The sequence below is a fragment of the Theropithecus gelada genome, chromosome 10, assembly GCF_003255815.1.
Source record: "Theropithecus gelada isolate Dixy chromosome 10, Tgel_1.0, whole genome shotgun sequence".
In the NCBI taxonomy this organism is placed as follows: Eukaryota; Metazoa; Chordata; class Mammalia; order Primates; family Cercopithecidae; genus Theropithecus; species Theropithecus gelada.
This window is the reverse complement of record NC_037678.1, coordinates 24,645,296-24,672,973: the sequence shown is the minus strand read 5'-3', so window position 1 is coordinate 24,672,973 and position 27,678 is coordinate 24,645,296. Positions and strand designations below refer to the sequence as shown.

At 44.5% G+C, this 27,678-nt stretch overlaps 1 protein-coding gene across 1 annotated transcript in view; it reads left to right on the top strand.

Annotated features, from left to right (window-relative positions):
- Window positions 1–27,678, top strand: part of MYO18B (myosin XVIIIB) — a 287,077-nt gene that overhangs the window by 130,854 nt on the left and 128,545 nt on the right. Inside the window, exons 25-32 of the mRNA XM_025399134.1 lie at window positions 4,686–4,805; window positions 5,234–5,342; window positions 9,075–9,199; window positions 12,226–12,380; window positions 16,518–16,641; window positions 17,539–17,739; window positions 22,241–22,351; window positions 24,872–24,976. Coding sequence (XP_025254919.1) covers window positions 4,686–4,805; window positions 5,234–5,342; window positions 9,075–9,199; window positions 12,226–12,380; window positions 16,518–16,641; window positions 17,539–17,739; window positions 22,241–22,351; window positions 24,872–24,976 — 1,050 coding nt within the window. The remainder of the gene's footprint in view (window positions 1–4,685; window positions 4,806–5,233; window positions 5,343–9,074; window positions 9,200–12,225; window positions 12,381–16,517; window positions 16,642–17,538; window positions 17,740–22,240; window positions 22,352–24,871; window positions 24,977–27,678) is intronic.

Genomic DNA, 27,678 nt, shown 5'->3' with positions numbered 1-27,678 from the left:
ACCACCTGGCTGGTGTCCTTGGGTGAGTGTTTGTACCTTGGTGCCTCAGTTTCCCCATCTGCCACCTGGAGACAACATCAGTACCCACTTCTCAGCATTGTGAGCATTCTGTGGGTAAACCTGTGCATGTGGTAAGCACTCTCTGTGGTGGCGATGGTTATTATTATGGTTATTCTATGTTACTATTACTTAGTAGCGAGTGGTGAACCCGGCTGGGATGCACAGCAGAAGGCTGGAACTGGTGCCCACCAGGCATCTCTGGGGAACCCGGGAGCCTGCCACTAAGCTACAGATTTGTTCTGAATTTCCCCTGCTGACTGAGGCAACTCTGGGGCAGTACCATGAGAATGAAGCCATGGCTTAATCTCCTTGACAAACATCCCACAAGCCTGCTGGTGCTGCAGTTGCACTGGTCCTGTATCTACTGCCTCATTTTGTCTTTTCATCACTCAGGTTGAAGGGGATGGGAGTGGGGGCTCCCCTTCCACTGGGCATCCACCCAGGCTCTCTTTGGCCAAAGTGCCCAGTAAGGGTGGTTGAGGTCCAGATCTTACTTGCTCTTTGATCTGTACCCACTGGGTACTTAATCTCAGCTCTCTGGGCTATGGCTGTCTGATTTGTTCCAGGTGGATAATTACTTTACTAACGTCCAGATGCCAGAGGGGTGAGGGAGGTTAAAGAAAGGGTCAGATGGTAGATGTAGGACAGAAAATAGCAGGGTTGTTATGAACCAGGTGCTGGGAGTCAGGCAGCCCGAGCTGGGCTACCTCTGCTACTTACCAGCTATGATCCTAAGCAAATCCCTCTCTCTCTCAACTCCTCAGTTTCCTGTTCTGTGAAAAGGGAATAACAAAAATGCCCTTCTCATAAGATATTTGAAGGGCTTAAAGCAGATGACATATGCCAAGTGCTCAGTGCATACCTATCCTCAGCATTTCAAGAGTGTGAGCTGTTTCTCACACAAGGGGTTATAATGAACAGATCTTTCTGTGCAAATTGCAAATTACAGGAAGAAAGCGAAAAGTTGCTGTTTCCTGCTCTCGGCAGGTCAGATGGTTTTTGGGCTTGGGAGTCTATGAATATAAGAGCTAAGGACAGGATCAAGCCAAGACCCGTGTGTGTGTGCCCTTGTGGTTTATTTATCTCTCTGACCGGCCAGTGCGGTCCTTCAGAACAGGACCTGGCACACAACAAGTGCTCGCATAGTGCTTGGTGGATCCGTGAATAACAAGCAACAGTGACAGTCCCAGAGACCCCATGTGTGTCCAGTATTTAACATCCGTGAAATCCCAGTTACTCACTGCTCTCCCAAGCTGCCAATAAGGCCAGTGCACAGGATGTATTTTTTCTGTTCCACTCTATACAAAATATACAACAAATGTATTAATTCCTGTCCCCTTCTCTCTGGCAGACCCTTGGAGTAATTGTCCCTCAATAGAAAGAATATTTCTGTTGATTTGGCCAAGTGGTAGATCTGGAGAGGTTTTCAAGATAATTTCTAGTTAATTGGTTCTTGAGGAATCTGCAAGGACTCTTCTGGGTTTGCAGACCAGACTCCCCCCTTCATTAAATTGGTTTTCAATTTGCAATCCCCTGACAGGTCTGAGCACGGTGCCTGCTCCTCACCTTGCTCCAAAGCCGCTGTGCCCCACGGTGTGGGAAGGGATAGGGATTTGTGGGGACAGGGGAAGGTCAGGGGCCACTTGTCTCCGTGAAAAGCATGTGTCATTCCCCCCAGTATGAAAATACTACTTGTCCTTTGGGCTCCAGCCTTTGGGTTCTGTGAAACTCAAAATGAACGCATCAAATTAGTTGTGTGCTCCCCTTGCTCAGGCCGATTAGCATAAATTAAATTTCACACTAATTGGCTAAGGTGGAGAGAACACAATCCTGGTGCTTGGAATTAATGCTGATTTCAAGGATGGTGGTTAGGGGTGTGACCTGGGGCATTCCTGGATTGCACCGCCCTGTATCCTGTGGCCAGTGCAAATCAGCACTTTTGCAGCAAGAATGATCTTGCACAGGTAACCAAATTTAACCCCTCCAAATCCAAGTGTGAGGCCAAAATTAGGAGGAGATCCTGGCAGTTTCTAGGGCAGTAATTCTTACATTTTATTGTCCATAAAAATCACCCTGGAGCAAGTTGAAATGTAGATTCCTGAATTATGCTTTAGAGAGCCTGGTTTAGGGGTCTGAGAGTCCTATAATTTGCATTTTCTTTTATTTTTTAAGAGACAGGGTCTCACTCTGTCACCTAGGCTGGAGTGCCGTGGTGTGATCGTAGCTTACTGCAGCCTAGAACCCCTGGGATCAAGTGATCCTCCCGCCTCAGCTTCCAGAGCAGCTGGGACTATAGGCACGTACCATCTCAGCTGGCTAATTTTTAAAAACTTTTTTGTAAAGCCAGGGTCTTGCTATGTTGCCCAGGCTGGTCTTGAACTCCTGGCCTCAGGTGATCCTCCTACCTCAGCCTCTCAAAGCACTGGGATTAGAAACATGAGCTATCATGCTCTGCCCTAGAATTTGCATTTTAACAACTCTCTGAGATCATTGCCACGTAAGGACTTCCCTGGTGCACAGTGTAAGGAACAGCAAGAGAAAGCTCCATGCTGGAGACAACCAGGAGCACCCTAGGAGAGTCCCTCATTAATTAACTGGAGGTTCTGACTTGGATCTGACTGGTCTGAGTTCAAAATCTCAGTTCTCCCATTTACGCGTGATGTGACTTTGCAGTGCTTCCCCCAAGCCTTCTTTCTCCTCTGTGTCTATTAAAATGTGCATTTTGGTCTCAGCAGTTGGTGATGCGGTCAACAGGGTGGGAAGCAGATGGGCTGGAGAAGTGAAACAGATGGGGAGCATGGAATGCACAGAGCAGCCTCAGATTTTTTTTTTTTCACTCTTTTTGAAAGATATTTTGTTTTGTTTTCTCATTACAAAATCAGTTTAAAAAAACAACAATACAGAAATGCATCACAAGAAAACTGGAGTTCCCTGTGATGCCATCATCCTTCCAGGAAAAAAAAAAAAATCCCAATTAACAGTTTGGGAGTGCTTTGTTCTGTGCAAACAAAAATGAGATGACACCAAACATTCTATTCTGCAAATTTGCCTTTTTTTTTTTCCCTTTGGCAATATTTCTTGGGGATATTTATTTTTTTATGTCAGAACATAGATCTGCATCTTCCTTCTTCATGGGACAGCTGAATAAATTTTGAGCCTGCCTAAGCTACCAAGAGAGGCTAGCTCAGGAAGGGCAGCTACATTGCTCATTGTAAGAACTATTTACCTTCTCAGTCAAAATAATGCAGAGTTGTCCCTAAATATCAGTCATGATGCAGAGGGTCCGATGAAAGAGTGAGGCGTTCTAACATCTTCACATGCAAAATTTGCAGCAAGAGGACATGTGACCACACCTAATTCAATGCATTTTACAGCTCAAGTGACTAAGGCTCCAGAGCAGGAGGGATTGTCCAAGGTGTTAGTTGTTGAGCCTGGACTCGAACCTTGCACCCTACCTCTTTCTTTTCTTACAATTCCGCTGCCTCCCATAAGAGGTTTCTCTGCCTCTTAGCCACAAACACTCCACTCATATATTTCTCCCCTACGTATTCTGCCATATCCTCAAACCCTGAATGCTTCATTTTGGAACAGTAATGCCACAGAAGCCCTGTGGCATTTGGCATCGGTGGCTGGTCAGTTAATCAGAAAAAAAAAATTCAGTGCAGCTGGGAATTCGTTTAAAAAATTCTATTTTAAAATTAATTACATGTATAATTGAAATCACTGCATTTCTGAGGCAGGACCCATTGATTCTTTCTTTCTCAAACCACACTCGTAATATACAACTGTATGATTTCCAATTGTGGCTTCTTTAAAACAGAGCCAATGGCAAAGTAATTTGGATACAAAAACCTAATTTTTTACTTCGACTTTCTCTTTAGTTGTTGCAATGCCTATTTGGCAGCATTTTCTAAAAGCAGCTTACCTTTATTAATTCCTTCCGAGGCATTCAACCTAGTGTTCATGGAAACTCAGTCCAGCCATATTCTATAAGTTTATGTAGTAGCGAACGGAATAGATAGCTACGGTAAAAATGCAACAGGCAAAAACAGTTTGGGAGCACAGACACTGATGCTGGATGTGCATGCTGTCACCTGCTAGGGGCAGATGGGCCATGGAGAATTGCAGAGAGGTGGTCTGGCGGAGAGCATTCTGGTGCTGTGGGTATCCCTCAGTGTGTCTTACTGAGGGACAGTGTTGGTACATCCAGTGAGATGATTTGCTAAAAGCTGGTTACAAAGAGATTCCACTAAAATGGCCATGTTTAAAACTGAGCACTTACTACGTGCCAGCCACTGTGCTAACCTTTCAATGGATTATCTCCTTGAATCCTCAAAATAATGACGTAAGTTGTTTTTCCCCCTTTAAGTCTGAGAAAACTGAGAACCAGCAAGGCATCCTGCTTGGTGTAAAGTTACACAGCTAGTGAGTGTTGGACCAAAAGTTCTACCACATCAAGACCAATAAAATTCTGAAGTCCATCCTCTTAACCACTTGATTATACTTAAGGGTTGTTTTCCCATGATAGCTGGTGATTTGTCCAAAGGTGGTCCAGTGCATGGGGAGAGAAGGGTTGGTGGCTCCACTGAGTGACCCTTCCTTGATCACCGCATTCCCCGTCCCAGATTGCTGACTTGACCACTGAGCTGGCTGATGAGCGCTTCAAAGGTGATGTGGCCTGCCAGGTGCTGGAGAGTGAGCGGGCAGAGCGGCTACAGGCCTTCCGGGAGGTCCAGGAGCTCAAGGTGAGTGGTCAGGGGTGGCCAGGGGTGGCTGAACACGGTGGCTAAAAATGGTTGGGTCTGTCCCCCGACCCCTCTCATTGGGGATCAGTATGCTTAAGCAAGATGCACAGATTGACTGACTGCTGGGCTCAAGGTCCTGGGGGACACTTAGGTCTCCTAAGGCTTGGCCTTGGGAGTGTTATGGGTGGATAGTCCCTGGCTAGAGAGGCAAATAGGAGAGGATTGTGTAGAAGATGGACAGTCTTTGGGCTTGGAGGTGATTTGGTGAGAAATGTGCCAAAGGTGGCTAGCTCATGGTCCTGGATTCTGCATGGCTCAGGGGACTGTGCAGAGGGTGGCCAATCCGAGCCTTGGAAGCACCATGGGTAAGATGACCAGCCCAGGTCTTCTGTCCAGCTCCAGTTTGGACCTTGAGCCATTTCTTCTAGAGCAAGCATGAACAAGTCCAGAAAAAATTGGGAGACGTGGATAAACAGCTGGAAGAAGCCCAGCAGAAAATTCAGCTGAATGACTTGGAAAGGAATCCTGCTGGAGGAGGTGAGCAGCCTGGGACCCTTGGGGCTGGAAGCTGACGGACAAAGTTGTCTTTTCCATTTATTCAGTCACTCATAGATAGAGCACTTTTTAGGTGCTAGACATCGCATGAGGGACTGCGACTCTGGCAGAGCAAACAGGCACAGTGTTACTCTCTTGGAACTTACAGCCTAATGGAATAAGCAGATATTGATCAGACAATCCAGCAATATCCTAGATAGCAAATTATCCGTATGATATGTGCTGTTTAGTTTTAATGCAAGTGATGATTTAAAAATAGTAGCTTTATAGGCAAGGTATGTTTATGTTTATGTGAATATTTTAAAAATAAATTTTCAGAGGCCTGGAGTGGTGGCTCACACCTGTAATCCTAGCACTTTGGGAAGCTGAAGTGGGAGGATTGCTTGAGCTCTGGAGTTCAAGACCAGCCTGGGCAACATAGTGAGACCCCATTTCTACAAAAAAATTTAAAATTTAGCCAGGTGTGGTGGCCTGCGCCTGAAGTCCCGGCTACTTGGGAGGCTGAGGTGGGACGATCACTTAAGCCTGGGAGACCTAGGCTGCATTTCAGCCTGGGTGACAAAGCAAGAGACTGTCTCAAAAAAATACAAATAAAAACAGAATATAAATTTTGAGGAAGGCAGTCTAGTGGTTAAAAGTTGGAACCTATGAAGTTGTATTTCTGGATTTGGATTTTGGGGCAAAGAAATTGTGCCTCAGTTTCTTCCTCTTTCAAATGGAGATTGGCTTGAATAATTGATAGAAAATGTTTAGCCACATGTGTAGCATAGAGTGATGAATAGCTAATAGCTGCTTTACCGTTATTATTATGAGGAATAATGAGATCATAGTCCATCCTTATAGCAACCTGCAGAACAGAAACTACATTTTACAGAGGGTAAAGCAGTGTCAGACACTCAACAGTTACTGAATGGCGAGAAGGCAAGAGGACTCTTGGTTTTACCCAGGGATGTTATACATTTGTTCAGTCCTGCCAGGAGTTTCTGGGGGTGTCCTTCTTACACAGTTTCCTGGGGACTTTGTGATTGGATGGCCCGGTGACGTCTTGGCCAGCTTGTCACTGTGCCTCCCCAGCCTAATGGAGTTGGGTGAGAAGGATATCAAGTGTGTCAGCTTCTATAAAATGTCAGCATTATTCCCTCCGTGGGTCCAGGTAATTTGTGCCCTTGAAATGTCAGGGACACTCAGAGGAATGGAGAGCAGGGGTCTGTGGAGAAGAGACAATGCGTATTTATTTTCTGTTGAATTCTTGTTCTTCTTCCATCCTGGCTACCCCCGTGGCAGGCATTTACCGGGGAGGTTAATACAGATGAGTTTGAGGCTCTCTTAAAAGCAAGACCCAACAAGGTAGGGTACACATAGGGAGAGGGGAACATGTTGGTATAGAATCAGTAGGGTGGGACAGTCTCTGGCCTTGGAGGTAATTTCTAAAAAATCCCCAGAGGAACGCCAGTGTCAGTTCCATCTGCGTGAGATTCATGTCCAAATAATGCTTCCCAGTTTATTTTCCTCTGTTAAGACTGGGGTGTTAATGAGAGGGGGACATGTGCTTAGCTCATGAGCACATTAGTCACAATGCTATGTGGGCTCTCAGCTCTGGATGCTCATTCCAAGAAGCCAACCCACAAATATTTTGTTTTTCATTATGAAAGTAATACATACTCATTATAGAAAATGTCTAAAATATAGAAAATTTGAAAGAAGCAGTAAAACATTTTGATCATATCATTGCAGTGGTACCACAACCATCTCTGTGGTTCAAGATGGAGTATGAATTATTTAAAAAATATGTTTTCCTTTATGCATGGCTAAATATTTAAAGAGAACCTTTTATGATATGCACTCAGCACTGAGCTGGACACTGTGGGGGTTACAGAGGAATTTTAATTGGGCCCTGCTCTCAAGATATTTGTAAAATAAATGGGGAGATCAGGTAAACTCAGGAAAACACGTTGATTAAGGGTGGCACTCATGGGCAGGGAGATTGGAGGTAGAGATGAGCCTTGAAGGAGAACAGTTTCCCCTCTTGTTCGTGTTGCCCACTCATGCCACTTGCTCTATAGCACATCATAGCACAGAGTACATGGGAAGCTGCAGCAATGCTTTCTGCTGCTGCTTCTTTCTTTTGCAGGCCATGCTGCTTGTGATTGTGAGGCTTTTCCTGGTGGACAGATAGTGTGCTTTTCCCATCATGATGTTTTTACCTTGGTCGAAGCTTGAACAAGCTTTAACTCTTTATTATTATACCATCCTTCCTTTGGTTAATGATGTAGAAATCTCTATTGAGGTCACCTCTTTCAAGAACTTAATCCTACCATCCATCTATCTATCCATCCATCCATCCATCCACCCATCCATCCATCTACCCAACCATCCATCTACCCATCTGCCCATCTACTCACCCACCTATCCATATACCCTACCATTTATTTATCTCTCAATCCATGCATTCATCCACTCATGCACCCACTTCTCTGTCTACAGTAACATCCATCCATCCATCCACTATTCCACCTACACAACCAACTGTTTATCCATTAATCCTCCACCGTATCATCTAGTCAGACATCCTATCCATTCAATTATCTACCTTTCCAGTGGAAGTTATCGAGCATTTACCAAATGCTAGGCATTATAGGATACTCTGGGAACACAATGATGAACAAAACAAGTTTGTTGTCTTATTAATTTGAGTTCTCTTCTTGATTTCTATAAGCTTCTTTATGAAAGCCCTGATCATACTAGGTTTCAGCTGTCTTTTTACTTGTTTCCCCTGCTTGATTATTCTGGAAGGTAGGTGGATATGGCTTCTTATTCATTTCACTATCCCTTGCATCTTGTACAAAGTAGTGTGCTCAATGAATGTGTGAATGGATGGATGGAAGGACAGATGGATGGATGATAGGTGAATAAGTGGGTGGTCTTTATCTTTGGTCATCCACTTGTGGAATGTTTTCCATAGCTTCGTTAACTTAATGGGCATTATTCTATTATTCAGATAGTCAAAAGATAAGACATATCAACCTAAAATAACCCATTCTAATCAGTCTAACAGTTTTAATCAAACCAGCCAATAATTTTTTTGAGTTGTTTACCAAATCAAAGGATTTGGTATCCATCTTATCTTGTGGAGACATCTTCTGACCAGTTTAGTAGTCTTGAATTATTGCTAATTTACTTATTTGTTAATTGGACCAACAGCCAATGATTATATACTCTGTACAACCCAATAAATTTGGCTAGTAGGATGACTCTTTTTACCTGATTATTGTATTAGGTTCATTAAGCAATCCATGAGCTTGTATCAACATGTATGGGAATCTGCTTGTAGGGAACTCTTCCAGAGGGTGTGAAGGACTCACAGATGACTGAAACAGCTCCCTTGCCCTTAAGGATTATGAAATTTCCTTGGAAAAGGGAAGATATGAATGTACTTATAGAGACAACTAAGCAGTATAAGGCAACCAACCTTAGAAGAGTGAGCAGTCAAGAACTTTAGACAGTTGGAGGTGGTCAGGACAGGCTGCCTGAAGGAAGCGTTATTTAAAACTCAGAGTTAAAGCATAGTTTCTTGGTCCAAGGTTGAAGCTCAGGGGCTCTGTGAATATTGTGAAATTGCATGCCAAGAGCCAAGAAAGTGGAGGAGAGCCACTCTCACTCTTGCCTTACACTCATTTGGCCTCTTATCCTGGTCTCCCTGACTCCGTTAAACAGCAGACGAGTGGCAAATGCGCTTCGACTGTGCTCAGATGGAGAACGAGTTCCTCAGAAAGCGTCTGCAGCAATGCGAGGAGAGGCTGAACTTGGAACTGACAGCCAGGAAAGAGCTGGAGCAAAAGGTAAGATGTGGGGATAGTCTGGGCCACAGAAGTGTCAGAGAGTGGGCAGGCTCTCACCTCCACTGTAGGTGATCGAGGTATTAGCTGACCCTGGGGAGGGAGGAAGAGGATACCGGCCACTTCAGGTTTCTCCATCTCCACTGTTATTAAAATGCTGGTCACTGGGAGACATGAAAAATATTGTCTGTACATGTGGATCTTCTATCCAGAGACTGCTCTGTGGTGTAAAGAACATGGATATTAACTCAGGATATCTGAGTTCCAATTCCATTTCCACATGAACCCTGTGGAAGTCACTTTAACTCATGTTTCTTATCTATTACATAATTATCAGTGGTCTTAAAACTGTCACGTTTCCCTGTTACCTCTATTCTAATCTGCTACCTTCATCTCTCATCCAGACCAAAGCAACAACCTCCTAGCTGTCCTCCTTGCCTCTGGCCTCTCCTCTCAACCACCTGCCACACTGCAGCCAAGGAATGTTTCAGAGTCTCTTTCAGATTGTTCTGTGATCATAAAGTATGCTGACTCTCATGGTGGATTTTTTTCCTTGCGTGTTTTGTAAATTTTGTTTTTGAGCTCATCTTCAACAGGTTTTTCTGCTCCTCCCACAGTAGTCCCAGGTGTTCTGCATTGTGGAATGTTTTTTTTGTTTGTTTGTTTCTCTCCCAGTTAATTTTTGTATGTGTGTTTAGCTATTTTTTATCGTGAGTTAATCTTCAGCAGGAGATTTAATTTTTTTTTAACATTCTATTGATTTTGATGGGAGCCCTTTGATAACAGGGTCGTGGGTGTGTTCTGCTAGAAGAAACCCTTTTTCACTTTCTTTGGCAGCAGTCCCTGAGATCATGCTAAATTCTTGGTCTCAGATTTTTTGCAGCGTGTAAAAATTGTCAGTTGGATCTCTAAACCCACATGAGGCTTAGACCTGGGGTTTAAAATTCTTATGAGAGTACTTCTTCCCCCACCTAGATCCAGGGTGAAAGCAAGCTTTCTTACCACCTTCCAGGCCAGGATGTGGAGCTTTTATTTTCTCTTCTCACTGAGGTGCATGCAGTTCTTTGAGGGGTTTGTCAGTGCAACGGTCTTCATTCCAACTCTTCACCTTCCATGAGCCCAGAGCCTTGTCTTCTGTCTCTGTCTAGACATTGAAACACAAACCTCTATCCTAAAGGACATTTCTGGATTTATCAACTGTTCTTCCCACTCATCTTGGCCGCCATAATATTAGTATGCACCATTATTGTTAGGGCTTTGCATCCTCTGCATTTCTGATATCCTGAAATGTCCTTCTTTCTTGAAGGTGACATTACAAATCTAATGCAATCTTATCTATATATAATATAATCTTATCTAGCCTTTCTAGATGAATGTACAGATAGTTTGGTCTCTTTGCTTGTCTTCTGTGGCCTCCAACTATCCTTCATCTACATTCTAACCAGTTCACACTCCAACAAATTGTGTGCTAGTAAATGACTCCGGAAAAAAGAAAAAGCCCTGATTTGTAGCACTTGCCAATTTCCCTGGTGTAAATACTCCCACCATGGCCAATTTCAAACTACCATTGTGATGTCACTAACATGGAATTTGAAAGGGATGCACAGAATTGGCTCTGTGCATCTCTTTCAAACTGGTACCAGCCGACTCCAGCACAGCATTGATTCCAGCCACACTCCGTTTTTTTTTTCTCCTTCCAAAAATGTCTGATTCTTTCTCACCTCTGGGACTTTGCATATGCTATTTCTTCTTCCCAGAGCAATCTTTCTTTTTCTCTCCTGCCTAGATATCTCCAACTATTCTTAAGATCTTAGCTTAAATGTCACTCTCTCCAGAAAGTCTTTGCTGACGCAGATTGAGTTGGGAGTCCCTGAGTTGTCTCCCAAAACATAGGCCTCATCATGCTGTACTGTAATTGCCTACGCACTTCATAGTCTCTCCCATTCGATATAAGAGCCATAGGGTGGAGGTTATATTTGTGTATCTATTCTGTTCTCAACGTGAGCAAAAAGTATCATGTGATTGCCTTGCAGAGGTGGGCCTGGGTGAGATCACATGGGATTTTATAAACAATGGAAGTGACTCTTGATATCCTCTATGCTGGTGGTGATGGTTTTAGTGATCACTTTCAAGATGAACATTGCATCGTGGTCCTCAAGAGACACTTGAACCATAGATAAACACAGATGGACAATTGCAGGAAAGCAGCCCAGTTCTTTAATAACAAATTACAAAGTTGAGTCAGTTTCCCTAGGGAAGGGGGATATTTATGATACATTAAAAAGTAATAAAACTGCAACCTTCTCTGAGCGGCAGAATATAAGAAAACATCCCATTTGCCTTCAAATACTGAATTTAGAATTACAGGCTTCATTAACTCAGAGTTTTGCTTATTTAAAGCAATTCTGTAATGAGGCCATTTCTTCAAAGCCAGTGTGCTGAGTTGCATGCTCTGCTCTTTCCCAGACCTAAACTAGGACATTTGGGAGAGTGTTTCCTGGAGGAAGATGCAAGAGTCTTTACGTTTGTTTGTTTAAGGCTGTGTGCATTCAGGTGTTAATTCAGTCCATGCAAAGTACCATTTGCTGCTTTAACCTTTAAGGCTTGTCACTTGGGATGCCAGGTCAGATTTTTTAGGTGTGTCATTTTGGCTGCTCTGTGGCTAATCCTCACATATCCCTTCCGATCGTGTCGGCTGGTGGGGATATGAGTTATCTGGTGGCTCAGGGGGTCATCAAGTTGAGGCAGGGTAGGTAAAGTCTGTGGGAGCATTGGCTGGAGATTTAAAGTAAAATCAACCTTAAGAGAGTGATGGAATTATCCCCACTTTACCTCTGAGCAAACTGAGGCTCGGAAAAGTAGCATCCTGGAGGTGGCCCAGGAGGAAGGTAGTCAAGACAGGGTCTCCCCATTCCAGCATCTGCTGTTTTCTCATTACACACCTTGGAAATAGCAACTCCTTGAAATACAAAGTAAAAAGCGCATTCCATGCCTACAGAGCCAGGTAATTCATTCTATTACTCTTACAGCTCGGGGAGCTGCGAAGTGCTTATGATGGGGCCAAGAAGATGGCTCACCAACTGAAGAGGAAGTGCCACCATCTTACCTGTGACCTGGAGGACACCCGCGTCCTGCTAGAGAACCAACAAAGTCGAAACCATGAGCTGGAGAAGAAGCAGAAGAAGTGAGTTGCATCCCTCACCATCACCTGGGCTGCCAGGGTGGGCTACATTGGAGCTGGGGTCTTCTCGGGTATCCAGGTTCTCCTCCTAACTCCCTCACTTCAACTCTCTTGTTTTGCTCTAATCTTCCTCCCTGTCCCCTCACACCTTATTCCTGTACGGGTCTCCCAAGAATCCAGCAAGAAATGATTCTTTTCTCTTAGCCAGCCTCAGCTATGTTGCCAATTGACCGTGTGACCTTGGGGAGCTTTCTTTGCCCTTCTGGGCCTTAACATCCCCATTTGTCGAGCGAAGGGTTTATTGCGGAGGGTCAAGACAGCATGGTGATTTGGAGCCCAGGTATTGATACTAAAGTCATCTCATTCAAGTCCTGAAGGTGCCTCTTTCTAGATGTGTGACCTTGAGCAGATCATTCAGCCCTTCCCAGCCAAATTCCTTACCCGTAGGCTGGGGATAAGATCGTCCCCTTGTGGTGAGGACTAAATGATGCAGTCAGTACATCTAAGTGGACTGATCCTGGTTCCTATTTCCATTGGTGAAAATTGGGCCAGAGAATAAGGAGGAGGCCAAAATATGGCCTTCTCATTTAGGATTTGGACTCTCAGATCATATGAGCCATTCTGGCAGAGACTGGGCCTTGTGCACCAGCAAGATGCTAATCTTGAATCTGCGCAGTGTGGTTCCCATACTTGCGTTCCCATTGGGTTGCTGTTACAACGGAGTGATGGTGGAGCCTGGATTTGTACCCAGATTCGCACACTCATAGGCTTCTTCATGCAAAACCTCAGAACCTGTGATGCTTGGACACCTTGGCTGTGTCTGAAGTTCTCCAGCTCACTTGGTGAGGGTAAAGGTATACAGGGGTCCTGTTTTGAGCCAGCCAAGACCTAATGGAGATGTCATAGAAGGCAAATAGGTGGGAAGCAGCCTCTTTTAGAAGGCCCATGACAAAATACAGACAAATGTTCCTGCGTGAGCCAAGATGTGATTTTGTGGAAACTGCCTCCTTTCCAAGAAGTAGGAAGCAGAATTATATTTCCATGGAGGTGGCATAGATTTTGAACTTGATCTGCATTAAATATCATTTCTCTTATTTATCTTTCAGCTTTCCTGAGCTGGCTTCTTCATCTGAAAAAGGTCTTTGGGGGATCGTTAGCTTGCTCTCCACCCCCAAAATAAGAAAGGCTTATTTTGTGTTTATTGATATATCACTCTGTTCCCCTTGCCACCTCCCCATGGGTGCTCTGGCTGAACCCTACCCTTGCAGTAGGGAAAATGGCTTGGCTCCATCTTGGCCACCTGCTGTGTGACCTTGGCAAATAACACCATCTCTCTGGGCCAGAGAGCGACTGATGTTTCAGATGAGTCCTTGGACTTAACAGGTCATCTGATCTTGAAGAATGGGTCTGACATATACCCCTGTCTGTGAAACAAGAGGTTTGGACTCCATCATTGCCCAGGTTTCTCCCCGCTGTAACCCTCTTGGCCCCTAACTATGGGTTCTACTCCTGTTCTGAAAGGCCTAACAGAGGGTTTCAGCTCTCTGATGAGGAAGGGGCCAGCCTCTGGAATTTGCACAGCCAGAAAATTCCATCTTTCTGGTCTTTCCTTTTCCCTTTGGACGGAATCCCTCATTACAGGGACTTATGAATCTCCCCAGGATACCCCCCCAAGGAAAGTTCCTATTTCTTCATATTTACATGTCCTCCTCTCAAAACTTAGCTTTCTTGTGATGCCCTCTGCTCTGTTACCATCTCTTGGCAGAAGCTAATTTATGTTTTGATGCCAACTGCAGATAGCAGGCATTACCTTTCCAGGTAGATTAGCGTTTATGTCTCAGTCTAACTGTGGAAGTTTGGGCAGAATGATTATGGTGAAGGAAAAATCTAGAAGTCAGTAAATACTTCCTTGCATCTCTCAATGCTTAATCGAAATGTAGATGCAGCTGCCTCTTGAGTTTGCTGGGCCCAGGACAGAGGGATGTCTCCCCATTGGTAGAGTTCTCTGTTTGCCACTTTGGCTTCTAAGTTCAGAGTGGCCTGGAATGGTTTCATTTTGGTTGGATTGTTTGTGGCATGATTACCCTATGGGTCACAAAGCTTGGTTCTGAGGGCTGATGAAACCCCAGGTAAGCCCTGGCTAGACTCACTGACTCCCACACTCAAGGGAGGCTGGACCCAAGGCCCTTTCTTAGCAGGGTGAAGGTTGTGTGCAAATCTCTCTGGCCTCAGGTGATTGGCTGGTCACTGTGAGCTGTTTGGTAGGAGTTGGGGTCTGTAGTAGCTACTCTTTGGCATCAAGTGGCCTGTTAAGTCAAGGACTCCTCTGCACCATCAGTTACTGTCTGGCCCCCACTGTCTTCCCTCACCTGTCCCAGGAACGGACAGGTAGATGGGAGACTAGCTAAGACACTAGGGAAGCTGAGCCCAAATCCACTTCCACCACTTTGGAATTTGGGGCCGAATCACTCCTCCTTTCTGAACTTCAGTTTCCTCCTCGGTGAATGGATTGAATGACATGTTTCTTGCTGAATTGTTGTAAGAACGACATGGATCCCAGCCCAGGATCTGGCACATTGGGACGGCTGGATCATCACGCTCATCACAATGCTTCCATTCAGAGGCAGCAAATAGTGCCCTTTGGATGATGTCACCAACAGCCAATCAGAAAGCTCCTGAGCTGTTCCAACAGGAGGGCTCCCTTATGATTGGGTCTCTCAGGAGTCTGAGACTTTGAGTGATAGTCTAATATTAAGGAACATTGGATAATCTTATAACAAGGGAGACTTTCTTGCCACCAAAGGCCAAACCCCATGCCCACTTCTGCCATATCAAGATCTCTGGAGCAATGGGACTTCCTGTTTGGGCCAAGGGCAAGTGACTCAAAGTCACACCTTACTGAGGCTTGGCAAGGGCTTCTCTATTGGTTTCCTCATCTGTGATACTGCCAGGAGGCTGAGACAACTGAACAGAGTGACATAACATCCAGGAAGTGCTTCTCACCCAGTGGTCATCACAGAAGGGGAGGAGGGCCCCTAACAAGGCGTTAATTCCCTGGATGACATTCAGTAGGACTGACTAGTCTTTGCGTTTTCTGCTTGAGAAACAAATGAGGACAAGAATGTATAAATGTCCATCATTTTATCAATAATCAGCATGCTTTAGTGTGGCATAGGAGAGTATAAGCCAGACAATATGTTAAAATGTGAAATGTAGAATATCCTCATTCTACTTACATCCATTTGTTTGCTCACTGGTTAGGAAATAGTGGATGTCAAATGGGACCTGATAGATTTAAGGGGCCTTGACATAGACTGGCAGACCAGGTAGATCAGGTTTTTTGTTTTGTTTTGTTTTGTTTTTCTGAGACAAGGTCTTGCTCTGTCACTCAGGCTGGAGTACAGTGGCACAATCATGGCTCACTGCAGCCTTGACCTCCTGGGCTCAAGTGATCCTCCCACTTCAGCCTCCAGAGTAGCTGGGATTACAAGTGCATGCCACGATGCCCAGGTAATTTTAAATTTAAAATTTTTTTAATTTAAAAATTTTAAAAATAGAGATGGGGTCTCACTTTGTTGACCAGGCTGGTCTTTAACTCCTGGCCCCAAGTGATCCTCCTACCTCGGCCTCTCAAAATGTTGGGATTACAAGCGTGAGCCACCGTGCCTGGCCAGTTTTAAAAATATATCCTTTATATCTGTATATAATTTTATTCTATTTTCATTTTTGTCCATGTATTTTTATTAGATTTTAGGGTTAGCATTTAGATTAGCGTTTTAGTAGGGAGCTGATGAGGGCAGCAGAAGTTTCAGTCTAACGGTGGAAATTCAGTCAGAATGACTCTGGCGAGGGAGAAATCTAGAATAATAAGTTCAAGTATTTTTGTGGCAACTCTATCTAAACCCTAAAAATTGCTCTGTGATTTTTCAGATTCCCATCCTACATCCACAGCCTTATGTAAAAGCATTGAGAAAAATTTCCAACTCCTCATTCTTTTTTTCTCTTTCTTCTTCCTTTCGCTCTCTTTCTCATGGTTCTTGGGAATCTAGTAGCCTCTCTGCAGCCCCTCCCTGCCCCTGCCTCAATCACTCCCCTACCCACCTGCCTACAGAGCCCTGACGCATGTTCTGCTTTGGACAGGTTTGACCTGCAGCTGGCCCAGGCCCTAGGTGAGTCTGTGTTTGAGAAGGGTCTCCGTGAGAAAGTGACCCAGGAGAACACCAGTGTCCGGTGGGAGCTAGGCCAGCTTCAGCAGCAGTTGAAGGTAAGGGATAGGGGACACAGAGCTGCCTTGGCTCTTGGTGGCTGAATCTCAGGAAACTCCAGCGTGCACCTGCTGCAAATGGTGACAGAGAGAAAACGTCACAAGGGTATCCTGGTCTGTCAAGCAGCTGGGTCCCAGTGTGTCTTAATAAAATAGCAAACAGTGGCTGGCAAATTGATAATCAGCCTTTATTTGAGCAATCTTGATGTCTTGATCTTGCTCCAGTTACCTGCACAGGTTCTGAGGTGCTTACCTGGGAGGTACGACAGGCTCAGCAGAGAATGAGTTAGCTATAACTTTGTCCAGGAGCAATGCCCTGGTCCATGCAGGCTCCAGTGCAGAGAGATTTTACTAAAATACAGCACGGGTGCCTCACTCAGCTGCTCCTCATCCTTTTGTGGTTCTCTACTACTCACAGGAGAACCTCTGGGCACTTTAGCCTGGGACTCAGCTCCTTCATGATCTAGCCAAGAGTTATTTGATCCTGGAGCTGACTTTCTAACCTGGAAGAGTCATTTCTGAGCACTTTGCCTCCCTGCTCCAACATCTCAATCCAGCCTCAGAAGGCACACAGGAAAGCTTTAACGATGTGCCTCCACTTCCCTTATAAATGGGGTCAACCCTTCTTGTAGGTGCTCTGAGATTGAACTCTAGGGACAGTCTACTCCAATCCCACCTCCCATCCCCAGCTCCATGCCTGTACGAGCAGTACTGAGAGCAGCCCTTGCTGGTGTCCCACAGGGGGCGCTGTGAGGGGCTGTGCGGTCCAGGTGGAGACGGCAGGCACTGGAAAGTGGAAAGCGCCACTCCAGCCCCAGTTGACTGTAGAGGTATCTCTGGAGGAGGAGGGAGACATACTCATGTGACTCCGGACCTCTGTCCTCTTTGTCTCTGTAGCAAAAGGAGCAGGAAGCCTCGCAGCTGAAGCAGGAGGTGGAGATGCTACAGGACCATAAACGGGAGCTGCTAGGGTCACCCTCTCTGGGGGAAAATTGCGTTGCTAGCTTGAAGGAGAGGCTCTGGAAGTTGGAATCCAGTGCCGTGGAGCAACAGAAAGTCCAGAGCCAGCAGGAAAACACCATCAAGCAGCTGGAGCAGGTAGGAAAGCCCTGTCCCAGGGCAACACCCTGTCCCATGTCTCCAATGCAGAGTGATGTTATTAAAATACAACATGGGTGCCTCACTTGACTGCTCCTCATCCTTCAGTGGCTCTCTTTTATCCTAGGGAACTTTTAAGCTCCTAAGTCTGACATTCAGAGCCTTCCTGATCCAGTTTTCTCCTGCAAGGTTCAGTGTCACCTCCTCAGAGAAGCCTGCCTTAATCACCTTGCAAATAGCTCCTACTATGTTACATTCATTTCCTGTCTCCTTAGCTGGGTTGCTTTCCTTTGTGGTACCTGCCATCATATTAGATAGTATTTTTTAAAAGTTTGCTTTATGCCTTTCTCTCTCATTAGGATATAAGCTTCCTGAAGTCAAATTGTTTTTCTGTTTCTCTGGCTTCTTACTGTAATCCTAGAGCCTAGAATGAGGCCAGGTACATAGTTGATGCTCAATAAATAGCTGTTGACCAAATATCTAACCTTCATTGAGTACTGTCTGTGTACTAACCTCAGCCCTAAGCTCTCCCCACACATCTCATGAATCTCCCCAAGAACTTTATGTAGGGAGATCTTAGTATTATCCCCACTTTAGATGTGGAAGTTGAGACTCAGAGACATGGAGAAAGTGTCAAGGATGGGATTTGGAACCTATGCCATCTGACCCCACACCGCCTTGAATGTCTGCTATGTGCCAGGCATTGTACACAACTTCAAGGCAGATTGAAGTGCTACTCTTTGGGAAAAATAAAATAATAAAATAACAAAGGGAGTAAGACAAAAATATAAAATACTCTTGTACCAACACCCTCTGCAAAGTACCAGATGAATATTTTATTTGTCTGCTTGCTTATTTATATGCTTGTTTATTTACCTCATTCTATAAATAATTTGAAGCAGCTTACAAGGTATATGTATAATAGAATACAAAAATTATAAATAAAACAATCCAAACCAGAAAAGTACAAATTAAAATTGACGCTAAGGGGGGCGGTGGGGGCAGCAAATTAATATGCAGATAAAGCAAAACAGATGGTCTTACACATGTAACAGTTTTAGCTCTACAATTCCTGGTGGTCAGAGAGAAATAGGAAATGTGAGTTACATGCCTGAGATAAACAAACAAACAAACAAACAAAATTTTTCTGGGGGAAGTAACGCTTTTTCTGATGCTTGACTCTAAACGAATTTCTCTTGTGGGATTTTGTAAAAGGCAATTACTTTAAAGTGTTTTTTAAAAAAATGCTGGGGCTACCCTTATGCGAGAAAATATGTTCGGGTGCCGTGAATGTGTAAAGCAGATGAACTCCGAGCAGCTCTGTTGAACTGAAGTGGGGATGGGTGGGACAGGGGTTGGGGAGCCAGGGGTCAGCTCTTGCTTCTTGCTGACCACTACTCCATCAAGATGGAGCCTGGTGAGTATCAAGACATGTGGGTGATGGGTATGGGGGAACACGATCCGGAAAGTCTTGGATGCTCACTAAGGAGCGATAAGGAAGACAAGTCCTTTACTCAGTCAGCCTGTATTCATTAAGTACTTCCTCTGCATCACGCACTCTGTGGATGCTAAGGGTGCAGTTGCAAATAAGACAGACACAATCTCTGCCCTCCCAAAGTTTATAGTCATGCTTAGTGTTAGAGGAATGTTAAACTTGAAAATCTGGCCATGACAGCAGGGTTGAGGGAGAGATCAGGGAAAAATTCCTGGAGGAAGTGACGTTTACTGAAGCAGGAAGCTGGAGGATGAATGAGAATTGGCTGAATGAGAGAGTTCCGGGCAGAGGACCAGCCTGTGCAAAAGCCTGGAGACAGGATACCCGTAGGATATTCAAGGAGCTGTAATACGGGGTCTTTGAGGCAGCTTGTTGCCTATATGACCTTAGGCAACCCCTGTTTCCTCCAGACATCAGTCTCCTTGTCTGTACAATCAAATATGGAGCCTTATCTCTCCCCTAGCTTCCTGCCAGCCACAGCTATGAATCAGTGAAGGTTTGTGAAGAAGGTGGAATATCTGTGTAGGTCTTTAAAGGGCATGGATGACGGTGCAGTGCCATGTAGCAACCCAGTGTTCCTTGTGTTCCTTACATGAACAGGATCTTCCCAGAGCCAAGAATAAAACAAGCCCTCTTGAAAAACTGTGTTAACTCTTTAAGATACCACTGGGGAACCACTTGATGCTTGGAAGCAAAAAATATATTACCCTGGCCTCAGGGACCCAAAACTTAATGCAACTTCCTGAATTTCCATGCTCAGTTCACCCAGGAGGTGAGGCTGACTCAACACTTTTATCCGTCTTCAGCTTCACCCATAACCCCAGGCTGCATTGTGCCCTTGTAGACATCCAGTAGATATTTATTGATTATAATAGAATACTTTTTCCAGGGAATTTTATGTTAACTCGTATAAGTTTGACATAAATGGTATTGCAGATGTCAAGAATATCCAAGAGGCTAGAAAAAATGAAAAAGAAATATTATAGTTGCTTGCTCAGGCTCCTTGGTTTTGGATTATCTTCCCATAACCCCTGTCATTTTAAAGGAAAAAAAGGCATGAAGTTGACATTTAAAGTGAGCCTACTTTATGCCAGGAACTGTAACAGGGCCTCTCACGTGCACTATCCTTTTTGCTCCTCACCACAGCATAGCAGGGAATATTATCGACGTTTTAAAAGACCCAGATTGTTTTTTCTGAGCTTAATTTCCATGTTGGGGACAGCACTTGTGAAGTTCCAAAAGCATGGTGAGAGGTGCTGGGACAGTAGAGTAAATGATCAGAAAGTTATAATTTCTACAAGGTAACCCATTGTATTAGTCTGTTTTCACACTGCTGTAAAGAACTGCCTGAGACTGGGCAATTTATGCAAAAAAGAGGTTTAATTGACTCACAGTTCCACATGGCTGGGGAGGCCTCAGGAAATTTACAGTCATGGTGGAAGGGGAAACAGGCAAGTCTTACATGGTGGCTGGCAAGAGAGGGCGTGTGAATCAGGAACAGTCAAACCCTTATAAAACCATCACATCATGTGAAAACTCATTCACTATCGTGAGAAAAGCACAGGGGAAACCACCCCCTGTGATCCAATCACCTCCCACCAGGTCCTTCCCTTGACATGTGGGGATTATGGGAATTACAATTCAAAATGAGATTTGGGTGGGGACGCAGAGCAAAACCGTTTCACCCATCTACACTATTGAGTTCCAAATGCTTTTTCCAGGTCCAATAGCATTAAAGAGTATAGATAGATAAAGGAAACCTTCAAAGCTTTCTTGGACCCTGTACCCTGGGGATTCTACTCCAGTAGGTCTAGGGTGAAGCTCTGCAATTTGTATGTTTTAAAAATGTGTTTGTAATTCTAATGTGCCACAAAATTTGAGAAGCCAGGACTTGGGCCAATCTGTCCATCATGCAGATCAGGAAAGTATAAGTCTTGAACTAGACCTAGAACTCATGACTCTTTTGCCTTCCACTCTAGAATCCTTTATATGACTTCACACAGTTCCAGCATTGTGCACAGATCTATGCCTGCTGCATGTGTTTTGGAGGTTCTTGTGTAAAGACCCAGCTCATTCATGGGATCACACCTCTTAATTATGTCAGGTTGCTGGGGAGGGAGGGGATAGTCTTTTCTGTTTTTGAAATAATGGGGAAAGAGAAAATAATATTTATGTATCAGATACTGTGCTAGGTGCTTTATATCATCTCATTTAATTCTCATAGTAGCATTCTAAGACGGTTGTTTTCTACAGAGAAAGAGGACTAACCCAGAGGTAAAGTGAATTGTCTAAGATAACATTTTGGGCAAGTCATCTTCTTTTCCAGGCTTTCATGTGTTCATAAACTTTTGTCCTACCATTCGTCTACCTATCCACCCACCCAGAAAACCATCACTGATGCCTGCTCCAGGAATCAGAAATATGTTTCATCTTAAGAGTGTTGAGACGGGAGCCAGGCACAGCGGCTCACGCTTGTAATAACAGCACTTTGGGAGGCCAAGGCAGGTGGATCACCTGAGGTCAGGAGTTTGGCACCAGCTTGATCAACATGGAGAAACCCCATTTCTACTAAAATACAAAAATTAGCCAGGCATGGTGGCACATGCCTACTTGGGAGGCTGAGGCAAGAGAATTGCTTGAACCCAGGAGGCGGAGGTTGCAGTGAGCCGAGATTGCGCCATTGCACTCCAGCCTGGGCAACAAGAGGGAGACTCCATCTCAAAAATAAAAAAGAAAGAGTGTTGAGAAGGATTCTGAGGCTGCATCTAAACTCAGTGGGAAAGTGTGATTGATATGTGATGTCTGTTATAAGCACAAGAATGGATAGAGGCAATATTTAATCTATTTACCCACCATTGGTGACCTCCCAGGATGCCTAGGGAAATAACTTGACTCTCATTTATGTATTCCAACAATAAAAATGCAATTGGAATGCCAAGGATGACATGGAGGGCTTGGAGAGTTAGAGTGGGTCACCCTCACGTGCTGTCCTTGCTGTCCCCCCAGCTCCGCCAGCGGTTTGAGCTGGAGATCGAGCGGATGAAGCAGATGCACCAGAAGGACCGTGAGGACCAGGAGGAGGAACTGGAGGATATCCGTCAGTCCTGCCAGAAGCGGGTATGTGAGCAGTGAACACAGCTGTACCGTTGGGTCCTGGAAGGTCTGGTATGGATGCCCTCTTCCTTAGAGTGATGAGGAGGACAGGGTCTGGGATCTGGGGACAAGCTCTTTCTGCAACCACCTGAGACCTTAGCATCGAGGTGCCTTCAAGGGTATAGGAGCGGAAATGCCTATCTTAAATAGGATCTTGGAACTTCCAGAAGCCTCTGGAACCATCCAGCATAATGGCTCAGAGATGTCTTCTAAGTCCCCGTAATGCCATGTGACTGATGCCAAGGACTTCTAAATTTCAATAATAGAATCAATTCTTTCTTACTATTTTCCTTACAAGTCAAACCATTTCTTAACATTTTATCCAAGGTCTTTGTAGCCATTCCAGTGTGCAAAAAAGGAATAACCCCTTGACATGTTATCTCCTAGAAGCCATCATTATTACTATTTTAAGTGTTCTTTTATAGCTGTCTTTCACTCTGTATACACATATGCAGATTTGCGGAGATACCATTTTCACTAAACGAGGCTATGCGGTTCTGAAGCCTGTTGTCTCCGCAGTTTTCATGGCCTCTTTTCGTGTCTGTAAATACAGATCTAACTTAGATGTTTAATGGCTTAACAGTTTTTCACCCAAAGCATGTCCTCAACTTATACAATAAATCCCCTATCATTGGACATTTAGGTTGTTTCCAGTTTTCTGCCCTTATAACTAGTGCTGAGATAAACATTCTTAGAGCTGTATTGACGGATGTGAATGTAGGGTCTACAAAGTGGAACTGCTGGAAAGCTTCGGGTTAAGCCTCGTTTAACAGGTTCTCGCATTATGGAGTACATAATCTATAATGACCTTCCCTCCCTTCTCATCCCCTGAATCATACCTGTGTACAGAGTACACTCAACTCTGCCTTGCTTGATGTATAGTTTTTGTTATTTTGTGTATTTTTCAACATGATTTTAGCTTTTCCAGTCTTTATTCTAAAACAGGTATAGAGTGCCTTGTATTTCTCTCACTCCTAAACGAAATTTTTGAAACGAACTTGCTTTCTATAGAAGTGACCATCAATCAGTACTTTTTCCCCCCCTCCATGGGTCAGGAGACGGAAGCTCTCAGTCCCTGCCCATGTTTCTTCAGGTGAAGGTTGCATACATTTCTGGTTTATTCTAAGAATGCCTCAAAGTATGGTGTGTGCCCTCAGCCAGGGCTCCAGTGAGTTGGAGATGTGACCCAGACTCTCCGGAGGCTTTTCTCTGGATAGATTTATAAAAGGAGAGAGTGAAGTCAGAGAAAGGTGTTTTTCTCCTTATGACAAACACTGATATTGACTTCTCATTCCGGTGACTGCTCTGTTCAGTCTATCTCTCACGTTGGCGGGAAATCAATAGTTAGTGACCTGGGTGGGAATGCTGGGGCTGTCTGGGGTGGCAGAAAGAGCTGGGGTCCGGGGACAGGACACTAACTCCTCTAAACAGCCACTAATTTCAGAGTATGCACTTTGGATTTTCCCTGGGACTTAGTTTGCCCACCCGTGAAATAGGATCTCTGATGGTATGAGGTGGAAATGGAGGATGGAGGGGATGAGATAAGGTACACAAGACAGGCTGGTGGGGGTGGTCTGCAAAGCGCAGCCACAGTGGGGTATTTGCTTTAGTGGGAAATGTCTGTGTTTGCTGGGTAATTGCTGAGAAATCAGAGCCAGTTGCAAATTAAATGGGTTGCTTATAGTCAGATGTCTTAGTTCAGGCTGCTGTAGCAGAATCCCATTGTCTAGGTGGCTTAAATGATAACATTTATTTATCACAGTTCTGGAGGCTGGCAAATCTGAGATCAAGGTGCTGGCAGGTTCAGTGTCTGGCGAGGGCTCTCTTCCTGGCTTGCAGACCACCACCTCCTGTTTGTAGACTCACATGACGGAGAAAGAGAGAGAGGAAGACAGCTCTCTGGTTCTCTTCAGGCACTCACCCCACCGTGAAAATTCCACCTTCATGGCTTCATCTAAACCTAATTACCTCCTTAAGGCCCCACCTCCAGATACCACTGCACTGAGGGTTAGGGTTTCACCATATGAATTTTGGAGACGGCCACATATAGTTTATAACACCAAAAAATCTCAAATGCAACTTCTTTTATTGCATCATTGTGTATTGATGCATTTTTGATATGTTGGTCATAATATTATGCGGAGTCTTTAAAAATCAGAGTGCAAAGACTTGCAAATATTCAACAGTGGCCTTGGCTACAGGAGGGAGGCATCTGTTCTGTTGGGGACCTGGGGGAGGGGGTTTCACAGTCAATGGCGAGAGGTTCCCCATCATTGACCAGCCCTCCCTTCTGTTGTCCAGCCCCCAAGCTTTTAGGCTCTTAAGTTCTCCTACAGAGACACCACCTGCCAATCACTAGGGCAGGCTCATGGAACAAAGCCACAAGTTCTACGTTTTTCCTCCTCCTGAGGGTCCTTGCCTTGTGGGGTTTGTCTGAATGGAGTTCATTTACCCTGTATATGCTTCCGCTCTGTGTATCCACAGCTCCGTCAGCTGGAAATGCAGCTGGAGCAAGAATATGAAGAGAAGCAGATGGTCCTCCATGAGAAGCAAGATTTGGAAGGCTTGATCGGAACCCTCTGTGACCAGGTAAGGGGGAGACATCGGCAGACATTCAGGAGTGCCTCAGGGACCTATTTGAGAGACGGACTCATGGGGAGAACAGCTTGAGGGATACCCTCTCCTCCATCAGCTCTGTTCCCACCATATTCACTGGCTCTTCAAAGAGAACTTCAGGTGCCTGCAAACAGCAGGGTTTTTGTAAGAACCCATGGGGAATAAACAGAGTGCCTCCAGCCAGGAGCAATGGAGGAGGCTGTCTTTGCCTTCAGCAGCTGTTGGGATCAGAGTGTAGACAGTCCTTCCTTTAAGGGGATGTGTGTGAATGGCCACTGCACACATGACTGCCCTCCTGAGAACATGACATTTGCTAGAAGCAGTCAGCCTTGGAGCCAGGCAAATGTAGCTTTAAGCCTCGGAGGGACTACTTCTGTCTACAAGGCTTTGAGTGAGCTAGTTAACCACTCCGAGCTTCTGGAGAGCAGAGCCTTATGGGGTTGTGGCTATCACTGTACACCAGGGTTCTCAACCGCCCGTCAGTGTACACCAGGGTCCTCAACTGCACCACTATGAACATCTGGAGCTGGATCATTCCTTGAGGTAGAGGGGCTGTCCTGTGCATTGTGGGATATTGTGCAGTATCCCTGACCTCTACCCACCACATTGTGGTAGCACACACCTCAGTTGTGACCACCAAAAATGTCTAGACATTGCCCAGTGTCCTTTGGGGAAAAGAAATCAACTTCCCTCACTACTGAGAACTCTCAGAGCCAGCTTCCGATTTCAGAATTGCAAGGAATGGCTCTTCCACCTCCCAGATACTCTATTCCCTTCCTGTGCTGCTGCTACATGAAATCCCAGCGCTGGAGAGAAATACCTGTGGCTTCTATGATTTCTTTTAAAGTATCAAAGGAGTGTGTTTTAATGTATTTGCTTAACACGGGCCCCATGTCTATTAATTAGTAATGGTCTTGTTATCAATATCCTTCCCTAGATTCACTAACTTTATTCACAAAACAACGTGGGTCCACTTCAGATGATCATCTTGGGCAGCCATGCCTTGGACAAAATAAATGCTTATTATGTATTGAAAAACAAATTGATTTAGTGAGTGATTTCCACAGCAGGGACATCACAGCAGCAAGAGTAAGAGTTGGAAACTGAGGGAGTCGATATAATCTTCCTTCGTCTCTGGGTTTTCTAATTTTCCAGCCAAGAAATTGGGACCATTGAATTCAGAGTCATTGAGGTGGCTTTCCTTCAGCATCAGGGCGAGAGCACAGCCCAGTACCAGATTCTAGAATGACAGTGGGCAATCACTGGGAGAAGGCTGCATTCTATTCAGCACAGTTTGAGAAAACAGAATAGATAATCTAATAAAGCCAGGTTTTTATACATACTGCAAAAATAAATTTTACATGTAAAGAGAAGGTAAGTTTAGATGAATAAAAAGCCAGCTTTGTGTTAGTCACCAAACTGGATCCTTTTAATAAATTAGCACGTTTGATGATTTTAAGTGTTTTTGTTATGACCTTTGCCAAACCCATGGAAAAGCAGAACAAATAATGTAATTGGTGTTTATGAATCAAGCTGTCAGGGTTCACATAAATTAACATTTTACCACTTCTTATTCAGATGTTTTTAAGGAAACAAAACATTTTAAGAACGGTTGGTGGCCTCTTTACGTCCCTTCCTAATCTCACTCCTGGCTCTGCTTTCCTCTTTCTTTCCTCCCTCCCCAGATGAAACCATTCCCTGGGGTTTGAAGTGTATAATTCCCCTGAATGTATATTTCAACTTCAGCCACAGGTAGCAATATGGTTCTGCACTTTACTTTGTCCCCTTCTATATTATGTTTTTGAGATTAATCCAAATGATACATGCAGCTCTAATTAATTCATTTAATTTCCACGCAGCATTCATTTTTAAAAATCTCCTTCTTCTATTGGTGGGTAGTTAGTTACTTCCACCCTAAAACCCAAAACTGCAATGCATAGTCTCATATCTGTCTCACTGTGCACACGGGCGAGAGTCTCTCCAGGGTATGGAGCTGAAAGAGGAATTGCTGGCTCCTGGGAATGTACAATTTGGGAATTATTAAATATCTCTCAGATTGTTCCCCAAAGTGATTGCAGCAGTTTCCACTGTCACTAGACGTGTCTTGAGATTTTACTTCTTCACGTCCCTACCAACGTGCGGCACTGTCAGACATCTTTAAACATTTTTTCCAGGCATCGGGTGCTAAATGGTATTGCATGGCCCTCATTGCTAGGGATGCTGTGCATTTTTCACATGTTGGTTGTGGCCTTTTCTTATGTGAATTGCCTATTCATAGAATTTTGTCTCATTTTTCTCTATTGATCGTTCATGACCTTTATACAAGATGCGAATCCATTTTTGGTTATGTATTTTACAAATATCTCCTACACTATGCATAATTGTTTCACTTTGTTTATAATGTCCTTAGCTTAATAAAAAATATTTTTAATATAGTCGTGTTAACCATGTTTTATGGTTTGTGCTTTTATATCTTAAGATACTCTTCTTTTATTATTATTATTATTATTATTATTTTGAGATGGAGTCTCGCTCTGTCACCCAGGTTAGAGTGCAGTGGCTGGATCTCAGCTCACTGCAAGCTCCGCCTCCTGGGTTTACACCATTCTCCTGCCTCAGCCTCCCGAGTAGCTGGGACTACAGGTGCCCGTCACCTCGCCCGGCTAGTTTTTTTT